The following is a 16,630-nucleotide window of genomic DNA, read 5'->3' on the forward strand; positions in this document are numbered from 1 at the left end:
GGCCAAGGGACGGAAAAGCCCAGACTCCAGCTTTAACTGGCTTTGGCCAAGCAAATTAAAACGGATAGAGAAAGTCTGAATTTGGAGAGACCCTGAGGACCCGTGTATAAAAGTGACTTCAAGGTCTCCTCTTCTCAGGTGCTCAAGGCTAGAGAGACTATCACTGGATAGTTGAAGAATAGATAGATCAAGAAATGGGTACTGGTCTGCCTAGCAGAAGGCTCTGGGAACCCACAGTGAGGACATTGGGGAGAAAACAGATCTCACAACCATGAGCCTTGCAGCCTTGTGTTCTGTCAGGGGACCAAGCAGAGAAGGGGCCCTAAAAGGGCCCAGGATTCTCCGGTCCAGAGTCCAGCTCTAGTAGGAGTGAAGAGGAACTCAGTTTCCCCTGAAAAGTTGGTCTGGTGGAGTGGGGCGCCGGCTTTTCTCTGCAGAGGCTACTCTTGGCTCTTAAGCAATTGTGCAACCATGGCTCTGACCTCAGTGCTGTCCTTGACCTCAGTGCTGACATTGACCTCAGTGCTGACCTTGACCTCCATGCTGACCTTGACCTCAGTGATAGTTTCCCTTGGTTTTGACACCAGCACTTTCTGAAACTTCAGAAGTACTTCCAAAGACTCAGCCAGAACGATGAGACAGAGCTCAGCACACCACTGTCCCCTCCCTTCTCACTCCCACCTCAGTCACATCCCTCCCTGTCCACCCCACTCCCTTCTGCCAGCCTCACACCTTCCAGAAGCAGAACTGGCAGATGTGGCTAAGGTTTGCACCTGAGGAAAATAACGACAGCGAAGCTCACCCAATATTAAGTGGCAGTATCAGGACCCAGGTCTAGTTTTCTGGCCACAACTATAGATCTCTTCCTGCCTCTGGGTGGGCCTCCTGGGTCACATCCGAGGTCCCTAACCCACTTGCTTAGTTAGCTTCCTCACCATCCAGGCTGGGCCAGCAGCTCTGCTCAAAGTGACTGCCGCCTCTCTACGATTACTGTCCAAGACTCTCAGGTCATGAGCTCACTGTCAAGTCTCGTTTGTTTGCCTATTAGCAGGTGGGACACAGTGCTGCTAGGACAATGTCAGAGGGTGGGTCACACCCAGGGAAGGAAAATGCACAGGAAGTGGGAGAGTCCTGGGCCAAGGAACAAAGTGAGCCACAGCTTCAGGGGAGAGAAAGTGAGTGTGGGGCCTTGAGAGGTGATGTTGAGGCTTATGGTGCCTTCTGGTGCTGACAAACAGGTATGTGGAACATGCCAGAGAGTGAAAAACTAGAAAAAGAACCAGGTAGGCCAGGTCTCTGAAGGACAAGGCATGTCCTCTGCCTGCAGCAAAACACACCCTGGACAGGAATCCTGGAGGAAGCCGGCATAGGAAGGCAGTACTTCTCAGGGTCTCCCCAAGCAAAAGATAAAGAGGCCAGGCTGGCTGTGAGACCCTCACCCACCCCCCTGACTCCAGCGATTTCCTTTCAATGCTGGCTCTGGACTCCAGAACCTTGCCCTCCCTCTTCTTCCTCAGACTCAGCCATTTTACCTCAGAGTTTTGTAATCCAAAGCTTCCTTCTGCATAAGTATATGGAGCCCAAGTCTGGTCTTTCTATTTGGAGTGAGAGGATCCATCTGTTATCACAGAAACAAAATCCAGTGAGAGTCACAGCAGGAAGGTGCAGCAGGCCCGTTCGGCTCCAGCTGTGAAGTTTTAGTGTCTTCCCAGATGATGCTTGACTGATGGATGTGGGGCAGCCTCAGTGACAGATTGGCATTCTGTGGACAGTGGTCACAGGCAGCTCAGTAACCTCTGGGCTAACCACAACATGTTCAGCAGCTGCCAGCTCCCACCCTTGGGAGGCACAGTCTTGGGGACTCTCATGAGTGATAAGTGCTACAGTGACCCCTCTCTGACCCTTGTCCCTCGTGTCCAGGGTGCTGGACAGAGGCCAGTGTCAGGCAAACCAGAGATGGTATGTCACAGTTGTACAATGGCCAAGGCAGAATTTATTTACATGTGCCTCTCCTCATTCCCAGGAAGCAGAGACAACAGTGTAAATATAGACAATATAAAACAGGATAGACTTTAAAGAAAAACAAGCCACTATAAAGAAAATACAGGCCGGGTGGTAGTGGTGCATGCCTTTAATCCCAGCACTCAGGAGGCAGAGGCAGGAGGATCTTTGTGAGTTCAAGGCCAGCCTGGTCTACAGAGCAAGATCCAGGAAAGGTGCAAAGCTACACAGAGAAACCATGTCTTGGGAAAAAAAAATACAGTTCAGAGCCAGACAGATTACAGACACCTGTAATCTCTGCACTTTGGGTGACTGAGGCAGGAGGATTGCTGTGCATTTGAGGCCAGCATGGGCTATCAGTGAATCCAGGCTAGCCTGAGCTACAGACTTGGAAATTGAGACCTGCCTTAATAGAAAAAAGAGAACCATCCAGAGGGAAGAGGGAGCCCCAACCCAAAGGGAAGAGGGCACCCCAACTCAGAGGGAAAATGGCGCCCCAACCCAGAGGGAAAGCACGGGCTTTGTCAAAGGCTGTTCAGCTGCAGCAGACAGACTGCACTGAGGCTCTCTGGGCTCCCTGGCTAGACAGACAGACTAAGCAGTCCTGTGAGAAACCTTGTCTCAAAAAGCAGAGTGGATGGACCTAGAACAGCTCCTAAGGATGAACTGCACACACATGCACAGCTTCCTGCTCTTGTGTGTGCATATAATACACACACACACACACACACACACACACACACACACACACACACCACAAACACACATTGAGGCCCTGTTGGGGTTCAGTCTTGACCTATCAAAGGGTCCCTTGAAGGGGGAGTGAGGAATTGAGAAATGCTAGATAGGAAATATAGAGGCAGATGAAAAAAAAAAAAAAAAAGACAGAGAGACACAGGATAGCTTCGGAGGGGCTCTGGGTCAATACCCAGCAGCCTCTAGTTTATTGCTAATGGGCTTTTTATACACAGCAAGGCGAGAGGCAAAAGACCTCCCCCTTTCAAGATCAAAGCACACTGTACAACCAAGTGTAGAGCCTTCCAAACACCTGGTAACCATTCCCCATGGCAAAGCATCTTGTGATTAGGCTTGAAGTAAAAGACACCTGGGAACCATGTCTTTGCACCCTATAATGCAGCCTTGGAGAGCAACATAAACTCTTGACTCTCTGACCTTGAGTCAAACTACAAGTCAGAATCTTTGTGGACACACACACACACACACACACACACACACACACACACACACATTCACAGCCTACTGCTCTTGTGCACACAACACACACACAGGCAAAGCCTCCTGTTCACATGTATGCACACAGCTGAACACATGCATACACACCAGTTTTTCCTTTTCCCATTAACTGTATCTTCATTTTTCAAATAAGCTGCTCATAGGGCCCTGAATATAGAGTATTTTGAATTGAAGGCTTGACCTTTTGCTCTTAAAAAAAAAAAATGCTTTTAAAAAATGTGACCTTTGGTCTAGGTCTGTATAACATTTATTTTTCATGTTTTTTATGTTTTCATTATTTTACTTTTTTGTGACTTTTACCATGTAATTCCTTTAATGTAACTAAATTTATTATTTTAGATTTAAATATTTTTAACTAATGATTTTAAAATTTCATGGCTTCTGTATTACAATTAGATAGCTCACCTCCTCTCTAAAATTATAATAAAATTCTCTCACTTTCTCTTCTAGAATTATTCATGGATTCACATACATACTATGTTAAATATTGCCATAATATAAACATTAAAATATATAAATACAAAAATAAGAGAACAAATTATATAAATGGATAGTTTATCATAGTTATGAACGTATAAATTAATAGTATAAATATAAATTTAACCTGCATAATATGATTGTTTATATATGACTATTAAAACATTTGTCATTTATTCTTTTTTTAAGTGTTTATTTGTGTAGAGGGGGGCCCACGAGTGTGGAGGTCAGAGGACTTATAGGAGTCATGTGGGTTCTGGGGATCACTTCCAGGTCTTCGACAAAAGCCTTTGCCTGCAGAACCATCTCACAGCCCAGTTCTTCGGTTCACGGATTCAGAGATTTTACTCCATGGTCTTGGTCACTTGGCTCTGTTGCTTAGGGGGATTTGAGGTGGAAAGTCAGCATGGCAGGGAGCATGTGGTAGGCACAAGCCTAAAGGCCTGGGGAGCTCTTTCTGCCTAAGTTCCCAAGTGCTAGAATTATAGGGAGTACCATCACTCCAGGCGTCTTTTAGTCACTTTTCTGGCTGTGCCTCACACTTAATGTTCCTTATAAACTTAGGCGTTAACTAGGTTCCAATTTTTTAAGACTCTTTTGCTATTTTTATTGGGATCGTATTGTTTATAGATCAATTCAAGAGGAAAAGACATCTTTATGATAATGAATCTTCATAACTGAGAATATGGGTTACTTAAAAAAAAAAATGATTGTCTCCACCCCCACAGGCAGGCTCCTGTACATCTTTAGAGTTGTTAGTAATAATCAACAGCTGCCCATGGCTCTTCTCTGGATCCTGACCTGCAGGTTCAGGGCCATTGCCGGAATTCTAAAACACAGAGAGGGTCCTGTACAGTTTAACCATGAAGGAACTGCTGTCAGAGGAACCTGGGAAAACATGCCCTGGCCTCTGGTCTCTAGGTCCCCCACTGGCTAAACCACACCAGCAGCTATAGCCCCTGGGTCTACTTGTGAGGGGGCTCCTAAGCAGAGAGCAGGTTGAAGGGTATAAACTAAACACAGAGGCAAGCAGGGGGTATTGACCGGGCACTCAACCTCAGCCCACCGCAGTCCAGCACTGAGGCTCCAGAGACAGTGTTTCTGTGTTGAGATAAATAGAGTAATTTGGGGACCCAAAAATAGTCTACAGGAAATGAGCATAAACAAGCCTTGTACCTGTGTAACAACAGCAATGACTTCCGGGAGAGGAAGACAGGAGTTCGGCTACTTCAAGGTGTAACTCAAAGAGACAGTCTTCCCCCCAAGAGTGGGCCAAGCTCTGAGTGGTTGTCTCCCCCACCTCCCACCAGCTTCTTCCTGTATGACTGGAAAGAAGAGCCAAAATAATGCCCATGAGGAACACCGTGTTCAAGTCTTAAGTCTCTTACAGGTGTGGGTTAAAACCTGTCTATATTTTTTTTCTCAAGCTCCAGCCATGTGGCCACATTCCAGTGACCTCCATCCCTGGTCCCTAAAGGCATCCTCTAGGGTGTTCCTGGAGCTAAAACAGATTAGTCATGTCCTTTGTAGCATTTGAGTTAATCTGGTTATCAGACCCCTCCCAAACTAGCCAGGTAGCTTATTACCCATCCAGGTTGTAACTGCCCCAAGCAAGTTCTGCTGAGAAGGAACCCCAGGGACATCTCCAATGAGGGCACCTGTCCGGAGACAAGCCATCAGGCTTATCCAGAAGGGAAGTGTTTCTATAAAATGTTTTAGAGAAGGTGGATTCTGACCTTGGTGGGGAAAATCAAGAACGGGTGGACTGAAGGAGGAGCCACTATGGACGAAGTTGTATGACAGGTGTCCCGAGGAGAAACTCCCATGACTACTCGGCTTGCTGGTGGAGCGGGCACTCTACAGAGACATCCTCGGGTTACCTCTTGAGGACTAAAGTCCTCGGGCACTGCTCTTTGAATTGGGTGAATCTGGAAATGGCACCAGCCTATTGCAAAGCAGGGCATGAACAGTGTGCACAAGAGAGTTTAAATGAACAGTCAACCGTGGCAGGTATTCACTGGCTTGGGACCTGTGGGTGAGCCAGGATATGGATATTTACCCTGCACTGTTCAGTGACCATGAAAGGACATAATACTGTAAAAATATATGCAAAGACTTACACAAACCTGGCACTTGGCAAGCCTTTGAGCATGCCAACTACACAATCATCACATAGAGATTGATGCCAAGAAAGCTTATATGAATCAATTTTTTTAATTGGGTATTGGAGCTTCCCAACTTATTTAAAAATATTCTGCTGAGGGGAATGAGGGAGAAAGAAGGAATCAGATATGAGATGGGATTTCAAGTGTTTCCATTGTATTAAAAACAAACATATACTTCTCCTGGCCTATAAAGCTCCCTCACTGGACTCCAGAATTTGAAAACTTGAATGCATGACTATAAGATTTATATGACTTGAGCAGGGTGTGGTGAGGCACATCTGTAATCCTGCCACATAGGAGTCTGGAGCAGGAGAACTTTTCAGGTCTTGGCTAGCCTGTGCTAGCCTATGCTACACAGTTTCAACACACCACCACCAACAAACCTAAAATGTACATCGTCTGTTCCTTTTTGCCCCGGTTGTGATCCTAGCGTCATTTTCTTGGCTCTGTAGTGATGACCTTTCACGTGGTCTTGATGAATTACCTTGCATTGAAGAGATAGGTTTCAAAATTTTGTAAATGTGGCGGTTTGCATAATAATGACCCCATGGACTCAGGTATTTGAATAGTCACTAGTGAGTGACACTATTTGGAAGGATTAGAAGGATTAGGAGGTGTGCCCTTGTTGGAGGAAGTGTGTCACTAGGGGTGGGCTTCGAGGTTTCAAAAGCCCAAGCCAGGCCCAGTCTGTCTGTCTGTCTCTCTCTCTCTCTCTCTCTCTCTCTCTCTCTCTCTCTCTCTCTCTCTCTCTCTCTCTCCTTCTCTTGCTGACTGCAGACCAGGACATAACTCCCAGGCTCTGCTTCAGTGTCATGCAGGCCACCATGCTCCCTGCCATGGTGATGATGGACTGAGCCTCTGAAACTGTAAACAAGCCCAGTTAAATGCTTTCTTTCCTAAGAGTCACCTTGGTCAAGATGTCTCTTCACAACAATAGAACAAGGACTAGCCTAATGTGTTAGATTATTAAAATACAGGGCTTAAGGGCACTGTTAGTGTGTTCTTCCTTAGCGCTAAATTGAATTTGAATTGCAGCTGAGTGTTCCTAGTGGGAACCAGGTACTGTTAGTCAAAAGAAATTACTACCATGCTATTATTCTGAAACAAAACTCAAGGTGTGGCTGGGCATGATAGTGCATAGCTTTGATTACAGCTCTAGAGAGGCAGAGGCAGGCAGAGATCTGGGAGTTTGAGACCAGCCTGGTCTACCACCAGCCAGAGTTCCAAAGTGAGACCTTGTCTCAAGGAAACAAAACAAAAAACAAGCCAGGGTTTGGGCTCAGAGAGCGTGTATGTGAGACCTGCCAAATGGCTCCTCCGTAGACTTCCTTACCTTTGTGATAAACATCGCAGAAGGGCTAGGAGACGGTCCTAAAACATTTAGAATATTCTTTGACAGCTTTAAAGTACTGCACAAGTGTTAGATGCCTGTTAATTTTTTGTTTGTTTTTTGGGGGGGTTGTTTTTTGTTTGTTTGTTTGTTTGTTTTCAGACAGAGTTTCACTGTGTAACAGTCTTGCTGTCCCGGAACTCACTTTGTAGACCAGGCTGGCCTTGAACTCTCAGAGATCTACCTGCCTCTGCGCCCCAAGTGCTGGGATTAAAGGTGAGCACCACCACCTCCTGGCACTGCCTGTTAGTTTTTAAACTCCTACTGATGAGAAGAACATAGACTAGAGGTGGAGGTGTCTGGGCTGTGCCCTTTCCAGGACATGTGAGCTAACCAGGTCGCTTAGTCCAGAGCCACTGTTTCATTTCCCAGGGAATCCCCTAGGTCATGACCCTTTCAGAGAAAACTGGAGAGCAAGTGATGAGGTAAACGGTCCTCTCCAAAGGCAGGTCAAGAAGAGGCTAATTCCCGCCTGGCTGAGCTGGAGATGTGTTTCTAAGACATAAAGGAAGGAAACGAGAAGCCATAAAGCATAACCACTGATTTCCAGGATGTGTAAAGAGCACACAGGACTGCTGGTTAGCAGTCATGTCAGATAGGTGTGCAAACCTAATCCAAACACAGATGTAAATATACAAACTACAAATAAACAAATACAGGGTCCCTTTCCAAAGCCAGTCTCTCATGCATCCAGTCAGAGTCATTGTTCCCTGAATAGCAGCACATTGGTCTGCAGTGACCTCTGAGATTATGAAAACAATGGACTGGCCCTGCACACATGCTTGTCTTTCCATGCTCATGCTGATGTAAGAGCATTGATTACTGGGGCTGAGGGAATCTGAAGAGGACATCAAGATGGTTACTGATTGGCTCAGACAGTACCAGGAATACCCTAGGGCAGATGCTCAGGAGTTGATGTGACATTACATAGGATCTGTGGAGTTGCTGGCTCAGCTCTGACTCCTTACAGTTGGGTCCTTTTTCACACACACACCCCACCCCCACTTTCTTCCTTCAAGTGTCATGGGTGCACTCAAATCTAAGCAGCTTGCAAGATTCTCAGAAAATCCAATAAACTCAAAGAAAGCTAGAATCACAGGCATTGCCTGGCTCCCAAAGAGGCCTAAAAAGGAGGAGGGATGAGATGGAAGAGGGCTCCTACCACTCCAGGAACAGCTGGTGTTGATGAACTGGCCCTTCAGTATGGACAGTCTGAAGAGGCTTGAATGGGAGAGTGGCAGATCTCAGAAAACATGAAGGTCTTTTTGATCACTGAATCCACAGGTCCATCCAAGGTGCCACCAGGAATTCCATGGAAAATCACCCCCAGATAGATGTCCATCCCTACCAATCCTCAGCTTCACCCAACAGCCAGAGCTAAAATTAGTCACTACCAAATTTCTCAGAGACTCCTAGCCTCAGCATGTCAGAGAGCCTCCACTTTGGGCTGTATAACGGCTTCACTGACCCGAAGGGTTCCTTTGGAAGTCCATAAAAAGGCTAGCTTTAAAACGTGGGCCTGCCGCTGTTTGACTGTGGACAGGGCACAGAAGTCCTCTAAGCCTTGCTACTCCCAGCTTTAACTTGGAGATAGCCATTGCACTGCTCTCCTAGAGCTGCAGTGAAGGGTAACAAAAAGAATGTGAATCTCTTAGAGCAGTGGGCAAGAGTCAGTAATGATTCTTGCCCATTTTCCCCCAGACGTGAAGCAGCAGGAACGTGACGTCGGGTGTGCTGGGGAAGGAGACAGGAGAATCATCATTTCATGTGTCTGAAAAACTTCAAGCCAGGTCTGATTTAGATACAGCTTGATTCAGGGACGTGGCTTGTCCTGCATCTAGAGTTTCGGGCAGACTGACTGCCCCTCCTCCATGGAGGTGGGATGGCGTCTGTCCATATACATCTTTATAAACACAATGCAGAGAAGGCCACCTGCCCCTTCTCCCCCAAGCTCAATTGTCACGCTTTGTTCCTGAGCCTGCCACTGAAGTCAGGCACTGTTCCGGTGCTCCTCTGGCACTGGGGACACAGCCACAGCTACTTAACCTTGGAGACAGAGTCCAGGGAAGGTCTTGGTGTCACTAGGAGGACGGCAAATGGCTGTGAGTGGAAAACTACAATATCTGCAGTACCGCACCTCCCACCCTATTTCAGGAGCGACAGAGTGTGATTGCTGTTGATTACATACTGACTAATTAGGGAGGCTGTGTGTTCAGTCACCACTCACTGCCACTGTTTGTCATAGCATACCCAGGCCTCAAAGGGCTGAATGCAGTTGTGTCAACAGGATCATCTAGCTCAGGTTCCACCAGGACTTGTTCAATAGCCAACCGCAATTCAGAACTTTATAAATGTTGCAACTATTTCTAATAGCTAAGCTATTCCCTATGGTGGAAAATTTTATGCAGCTGTTCCTACCTTAAGACTTCAGTAAACATCTTCATCCTCTTCCCAGTTCCCCCTTCACTGGTATTTTGTGCTGAACAGTGTCCCTGTCCACAGACTGTCCTGTGCTGGTGCTGGACCAGGCGATTTGTAACCCTGGGGAATGGCCACGTGCTTGCTCCTGCAATGGGCACCAGTGAGGACCGCGTGCTTTAAATATACATTGTTACTGATAAATTCTCATTGCCCTTCACAAAGGATGGGCCTGAGGCTCAGAGAGGCTCATCTCATTGCCCCTGTCCCTGTCCAGTCCCTTCTGTGTCCACATCCCGGAAGTGAACTCTGCCCCTACTCAGGAGCCCTCAGAGCCAGTCTGAGCTCACACATCCCGGTTCATGGCTGTGCGTCTGCACAGCTGCACAGTCCCGTGATCCCGTGATCACATGATCACACAGCCTGCCGCCATCTCTTCCCTGTCTCAGAGTCCTTCTAAGAGATGTGCGGTGTCAGCCCCGTCTGTTGCTGCATTTTCTTCCTTTCATTCAAACTCCCCTGGAAAACCTTCTCACAGAAGCCTCTGTGGCCCAGTCAAGTTCACTCCTCCATAGACGGTCGCAGCTCCTGTGTGTCAGCCACAGAGCTGGGCTCCAAGGACACAGTTCAGAGTTCTGAGTTCCTCAGAGGATGAACCTCTCTTCTTGTACCCTGCCCTCCACCTGACATGACATTTCTCCCTTAGCAGTGCTATTAAAACTACCCACCAAGCCAGCTGACCTATCCCTCGGATGACGACTGTCTGAAACACCACGCCATCTATTCTAGGGTAGTGCTGCGTTTCAAACCATCAGCTGCAGGAACAAGACTTAGCATCCTTCAGGAACTAAGCTCTGACCAGAACTCTTGGCTTTGTGTTCTCAGGGGACTGCTGGCTGCTGGCTGCCATCGCCTCCCTCACCTTGAATGAAGAAATCCTGGCTCGGGTAGTACCTCTAGACCAGAGCTTCCAGGAAAACTATGCTGGTATCTTCCACTTCCAGGTACCTTAAGAGCTGGCTTAAGCACCCCCTCGCTCAGGCTCAGGGTCTCAAAAGTCCCCTGGTGTGGCTGGGTCCTCAGCTGCTCAGTCTCTGGTGGTTTGTGAGCGCCTGAGATCAGTGTTGTTCTGCAGAGGGTACTGTGGAAGGAGACAAGACTTTCCCAACGTGCCCATGATGTGGGATCCCATCAGAATGGCTGAGAGTTGGGAGGTAGATCTTGGTGTATAGGAAGTAATATGTTCAGGAAGTAATCCACAAGTTGTTGTTTTTTTTTAAGTTTATTATTTGAGGTTTAAGATAAAGGTTAAAAAAAACTTCCCCCTTTTATGATTGCAAATGAGAAGTGATATGTTAAAAAGAAGAACATGTGGTTTTGGAGACAAAAGACAAGTTTAGCCGTCCTCTCTTGCTTGCTGAGCAGCATGCCTACCATCGGAGACCGAAGAGCATTGTGGGAACGCGGAAGGGGCTGGGCTGGAAAGAGTCGGATGAGGCTGAGGTTTGGAGTCCCAGTGCCACCCTCTCTTGTCCTCCTTGTCCTGCAGTTCTGGCAATATGGTGAATGGGTGGAGGTGGTGGTGGACGACAGGCTGCCCACTAAGGACGGGGAGCTGCTCTTTGTGCACTCAGCCGAGGGGAGCGAGTTCTGGAGTGCCTTGCTGGAGAAGGCCTATGCCAAGTAAGTAGCTGCGCCCTTCCCAACACCCCACCCTGCCCCTGCTGCCCTGGACTCCAAAACAGCAGGAGCTATTCGGGGACTGTTTTGAGTAGAAGTTCTCTTCTATAAAAGGATGACTTTCGCCCAAATCAGGCTCTTAATTCAAGGAGGTAATGTGGGCATGGTGCCTGATCACATGACCTACTGACAAATGGCCGTCTTTGCTGTTTTTAACCACGTGACCCAGAACATTCTGGGGCTGACTGCTCTGGCCTAGGGAAGGAACTCTGCTTCTTTGGTGGACCCCACTGCATTTTATCAACTAAAAAGAACAAAAGCTTTGCCAATGGGCAAAAACTACCCATTGCAGAGAGGTAGGAACATTGTGGAAACTCACCCAGAACCAATCACCTGGCAGGTAGAAATGGTTTCCCAGTTCCAACCCTAGCTGCGTCTCACCCAGCTTGCCCAGTTATGCTGGGCCTACCCAGGGTGTCAGCCCTCTGCAGTGGGGCCTCGGCTGCTGGTGCCAGTGGGACCCCTGCATTATTAGGATGAGCTAGTTTTCACAGCTGGTGGGTTTAGAATCCTGACAGCCCTCAGCTAAAAAGTGTCGGGAGGCTTCATGTCCTAAGCCAAGAGGACTTGGGGCCTAGAGCTCAAGAACCGGCAGAGAAACCGGTAGAGGTGATCACAGGAACCCACTGAGTGCTTCTCAGGGAAGCTGGGTTCGTTAGTGAAGTGTCTTGTTAAGCACTTAACTGTCAAAACAGCCAATTAGCCAGCCTCCCCTTTGTGTCAGTGGGAGAGTCAATACCAGAGGCTGGGTCAGAGCATCACTAAGTCCTTCCAACTCCAGGGTTCTGCACAGTTTTGGAAACATGTCATAGCCACGGAGGAAAATTAATTAGGGAGATAGCTAGCGCCTTGCCTTCCTGGGAACCCCAAGTTAGATACAGAGACAAGGAGAATGAAAGCAGAGGATCCCATGAGCTCCCATGAAGAGGAACCTGGGTTGGGGTGGGATGGCACTTTCTGGGATGAGGGCACACGGTCAGCAGCATCAAGGGCAGTGAATGGCAGCACGTGTTCCCCTCTTTCAGGATCAATGGGTGCTATGAAGCACTCTCGGGTGGCGCCACCACGGAGGGCTTTGAAGACTTCACAGGAGGCATTGCTGAGTGGTATGAGCTGAAGAAGCCCCCTCCCAACTTGTTCAAGATCATTCAGAAGGCTCTGGAGAAGGGCTCTCTGCTTGGCTGCTCTATCGATGTAAGTCCCCACCGCCCTCTGGAAGCACCCAAGTCTGCTGTAGCCCAAGGGAAGCCCTGACAGCACCCAGGAGCTCATTAAGAACATTAGTGTATCTCTTGTTCCCGGTGGTGCTCATCACTTGAAGCCAGGGGTTGCTAGGCAATAGCTAGGCTGTCTGGAGGTGCGTTTGGTATAGAGAGGGTGCCTCCAGCACCCAGCCCATTTTCCATTCTAACTCTGCTCTGAATCACCCCACTCATGGAACCCAGCTTCCAGGAAAGTCCCCTAACCTCCTCCTGCAGGGCTGTTTGAGCAGCCCAGCAGCTTCTCACTCTGCCCCCATGCCCGTGGGTCCTGGAGAAGACTTCAGAGAGTACCAGAAGGAATTGTTCCCCCCAAATAGCTTTGCAGGCAAACCTCAAGAGGGAGATGGGAAGTGGGTGTGGTTCGGGCCCCAGGAGTTTCCCAAGGTGGGAAAAGGTGGGAAAGAAGTGCTTTTGAGGAATTATCAGTCAATATGCTGATTGTGACATGAGGCTGGAGATAAAAACTGCCATCATGTGCAACTGAGCTGGGCGGGGTAGGGGTGGGAGAGCAGAGCATCTTGGCCACAAATGCATGCCCGCGGGGTGTCTTCATTAGGGCCCCCACGAGCCCTTGTCTCGAAGGTGAGTCCCTTCACGCCCTCCCCATCCAGAAGATGGCACAGGGCTCCTCCAGGTGGCGGGGTGAATACGCAGAGTTCCCTAGGTTGCGCCCCCGTGCACTCCTTTGAGCGGTTTGTATTAGAGTTGGAGCGGCTGCTGACTGTGTTTGCAGATCACCAGTGCGGCGGATTCGGAGGCCGTTACGTACCAGAAGTTGGTGAAAGGACATGCGTACTCCGTCACCGGAGCCGAGGAGGTACTGGCCCTCCCGGAGGACTGAGTCCTTCCCCCACCCCCCCCCCCCCCCCCCCCCAACACGTGACTGTCCAGGGTGGAGCCTCCAGGCCCTCATCAGCCCGGCGCGCGCTGCCCCCTGCTGGCCACAGCGGCGGCTGCAGGCGTTCTTACATTCCGAGAGAGTTACAGACTTAAATCTCTGAATCAGCTTTTAAAACAAAACCCAAACACAGCACTTTGCATCTGTATGGTCTTTCATACTCTTCAAAATACTGTTAGTGGGCGTGGTGCCTCATATCTGTAATCCTAGCCTCTGTCGCCCGTGTGCTGGGATTTATTTTTATGGGTATTTCAACATTGCTAAGTTTTGCCACACATGCTGTCTCCGTACATATATGCATGGCTGTTTTTTCCGAGCCATTTCCAAGTAAGCTACAGGTATGGTGGCATGGACCTGTAGTCCCAGTTACTTCAGAAGAGGAGAAGGAGAGTCACTTGAGCCCATGTGTTCAGGGCCAGCCTGGGTAACCTACCTTGTCTTTAAAAAAAAAAAAAAAAAAGGAAGGAAGGGAGGAAGGGAGGAAGGAAGGAAGGAAGTCCCAAAGTGCATTTTCCTTTTCATCCGACACCTTTAAGCAAGTGAGAAAACTTCTCTGGGAGCCCAAAACTACATCCTATTTCAGTTAGTTAGTTGAGGTTTAGCCTGATCACCCCAAACAGACACCAGGGCAGGCCAGGCTGTTTATGCTGCGGCAAGGATGAAAGGGTCCAGCCCTCCAAAGCCAGCCCTGGGAGCTCTAATTCTCATTTTCATTTGGTTTATTCATTTAGTTTTGCTTTGGAGAGGTGGTCTTGTTTGCTTTGTTTTGTTTTATTGAGATAGAGTCTCCCTATGTAGCTCTGGCTTCCCTGGAACTTGGGGTGAGGCTTCCTGGGTGCCTGGGGTTTAATTCTCATTTTGCAAACCTTAGCAGCAGTGAGGGTCTGGGGGTCAAGCCCCGTCCAGCTTCTGTTGTCCCCCTCCACCTACTCGGCTCATGCTGAAGGGGGGTGTGCGTCCAAGACCTTCCAAGCCTGCATGGCCCTCAGCCTGCCCCTCCTTGGATCCTGCAGGTTGAAAGCTCAGGAAGCCTGCAGAAATTGATCCGAATCCGGAATCCCTGGGGACAAGTGGAGTGGACCGGGAAGTGGAATGACAAGTGAGAAAGACGTGGGCTGGGCCGGGGTGCAGGGTGGGCTGGGGTGCAGGGGTGGGCTGGGGTACAGGGTGGGCCGGGGCGCGGGGTGGGCCGGGGTGCGGGGTGGGGTGGGCCAGGGTGCAGGGTGGGCTGGGGCACCGGGTGGGCCAGATTGTGTGCATTTTACTAGGACCTGTTGAAACCCAGTGAGGAGGCTCTGTGTGCAGTACCAAGAAGTGAGGTTCCAAGGTCACTCGCTAGTCACACCAAGTGGGTCCCAGGGCTGTAGCCCTTTAAAGGGTTTTGTAAACAGGACACTGCCCCCAGCTCTGGGGTGCTCTGACCAGGCTCAGGCCTCCAATGGAGCACCTTCTTTCCTACTGCACCGTCTGGCCTTCTCCACCTCAAACTCACTCTACTGCTGTGCCCTCTGGGGGAAATGCTCCCTGTAGGCTGGTGGGTTGGCTCAGCAGGTAAATGGGCTTGGCACCAAGCCTGATGACATAAGTTTGCTCCCAGGGACCCAAGTGGAGGAATGAGAGAACCAGTTACCACAAGTTATCCTCTGACCTCCAAAAAGCACATGGCATGAGTATACCATCACCTACTGGCATAAGTGAGCGTGCGCGCGCGCGCGCGCACGCGCACACGCGCGCACACACACACACACACACACACACACACAGAGAGAGAGAGAGACGCTCACACACACAAAGTAAATAAATAAATGTAAAACAGGAAAACCAGTTAAGGAAAGGCACCCTTGACCTTATAGCACTTTCCATTTCAAGGACATGAACTTTGTGCCAAGAGCAGAGAGGGGCCTGTTGATCTCCAGAGCTTGCAGGTAGCTGTTAGGCTTCAACCCTCAGGGGTAAATGCTCCATTGAGCCTCTCCTCTGGGTCCCACACACACCCTTTCCCAGCTGCACACCTCCACCCCTTTTCTGGCTTGTTCTAGGCAGCAGAGGAACACCTATGGGCAGGCTTCCTTCAGGCTGGCTCTGGGGGGTCCTTGGTGGATTTCCAGTTGCCCCTAAAAGAGCTGCCAGGAGCATCTCGCCTGGAGCAGGCGATGTTCCTTCGTCCCTGGATGGTGGGTCTTACTGATTTTCTAGTCCTCTGTCCACCATCTTCCAGGAGAGCATGACCTCTCCCCTTGCTCCCCGTACAGGGCTCTGTGCCTGGTGTTTCTCAGTGGGGTCTGGTCCAGGTGGGATGAGCCCCTCCTTCCTGAGGCCTCGGCCCTCAGTAGGGAGAGGGGGTGTGCTCTGCTCCTCAGCATTTGGGGACTGTGGAGAGAAACGGCCATCGTCACACACCCATTCCTAAGGCCTCTCCTATTGCTTTGCTTTCCAGCTGCCCCAGCTGGAACACGGTTGACCCAGATGTGAGGGCAAGGCTAACGGAGCGGCAGGAAGATGGAGAATTCTGGTAAGATAGTGGGGCCCCAGGGGAGAGCCCCATTCCAGCACACTTCCCTAGCAACATTGCCAGCCAGGGCATCCACCAGAAATGCGTTCAGCGTGCTGAAGGCATGTGGCATGGCGCCGTGGCTTTGCCATTCCTAGGTGCCCAGCAGGGTGTTGTACTTCTGTGATCTAGAAACTGAGGCAGGGGGCTCTCAAAGTGGAGGCCAAGCTGCTTAGCCTAGGCTACCTAGAAGGACTTGTTTCCAAAAACAGAAAGAAAAAAAATCCTCCGTGCCATCCCGAACAACGTTTAAATCTCTTCAATTTGTCCGTCTCGGCAGTGGGGTTGACACTCTGAGCAACGTCACAAGGGTTGAGAGGGATTCCTTCCGTAATGTTCAGACCCCAAGAGAAAACAATGAGACCTTTCTTCCCAGGAGTCTAAAGAGATATCCCGGTTCATCAAGAAACCGACTCCAGGTGGAGGGATGCTCGGTGGTTAGGAGCACTCTCTGCTCACGCAGACCTGAGCTCA

At 49.4% G+C, this 16,630-nt stretch overlaps 1 protein-coding gene across 1 annotated transcript in view; it reads left to right on the forward strand.

The window, feature by feature from the left end:
• The window catches only part of Capn2 (calpain 2), a 55,164-nt gene that overhangs the window by 18,845 nt on the left and 19,689 nt on the right, over positions 1-16,630 (forward strand). Inside the window, exons 3-8 of the mRNA XM_036202157.1 lie at positions 10,591-10,709; positions 11,255-11,388; positions 12,471-12,639; positions 13,441-13,524; positions 14,619-14,704; positions 16,043-16,117. Coding sequence (XP_036058050.1) covers positions 10,591-10,709; positions 11,255-11,388; positions 12,471-12,639; positions 13,441-13,524; positions 14,619-14,704; positions 16,043-16,117 — 667 coding nt within the window. The remainder of the gene's footprint in view (positions 1-10,590; positions 10,710-11,254; positions 11,389-12,470; positions 12,640-13,440; positions 13,525-14,618; positions 14,705-16,042; positions 16,118-16,630) is intronic.

The sequence above is a fragment of the Onychomys torridus genome, chromosome 11 (genome assembly GCF_903995425.1).
Source record: "Onychomys torridus chromosome 11, mOncTor1.1, whole genome shotgun sequence".
Lineage (NCBI taxonomy): Eukaryota > Metazoa > Chordata > Mammalia > Rodentia > Cricetidae > Onychomys > Onychomys torridus.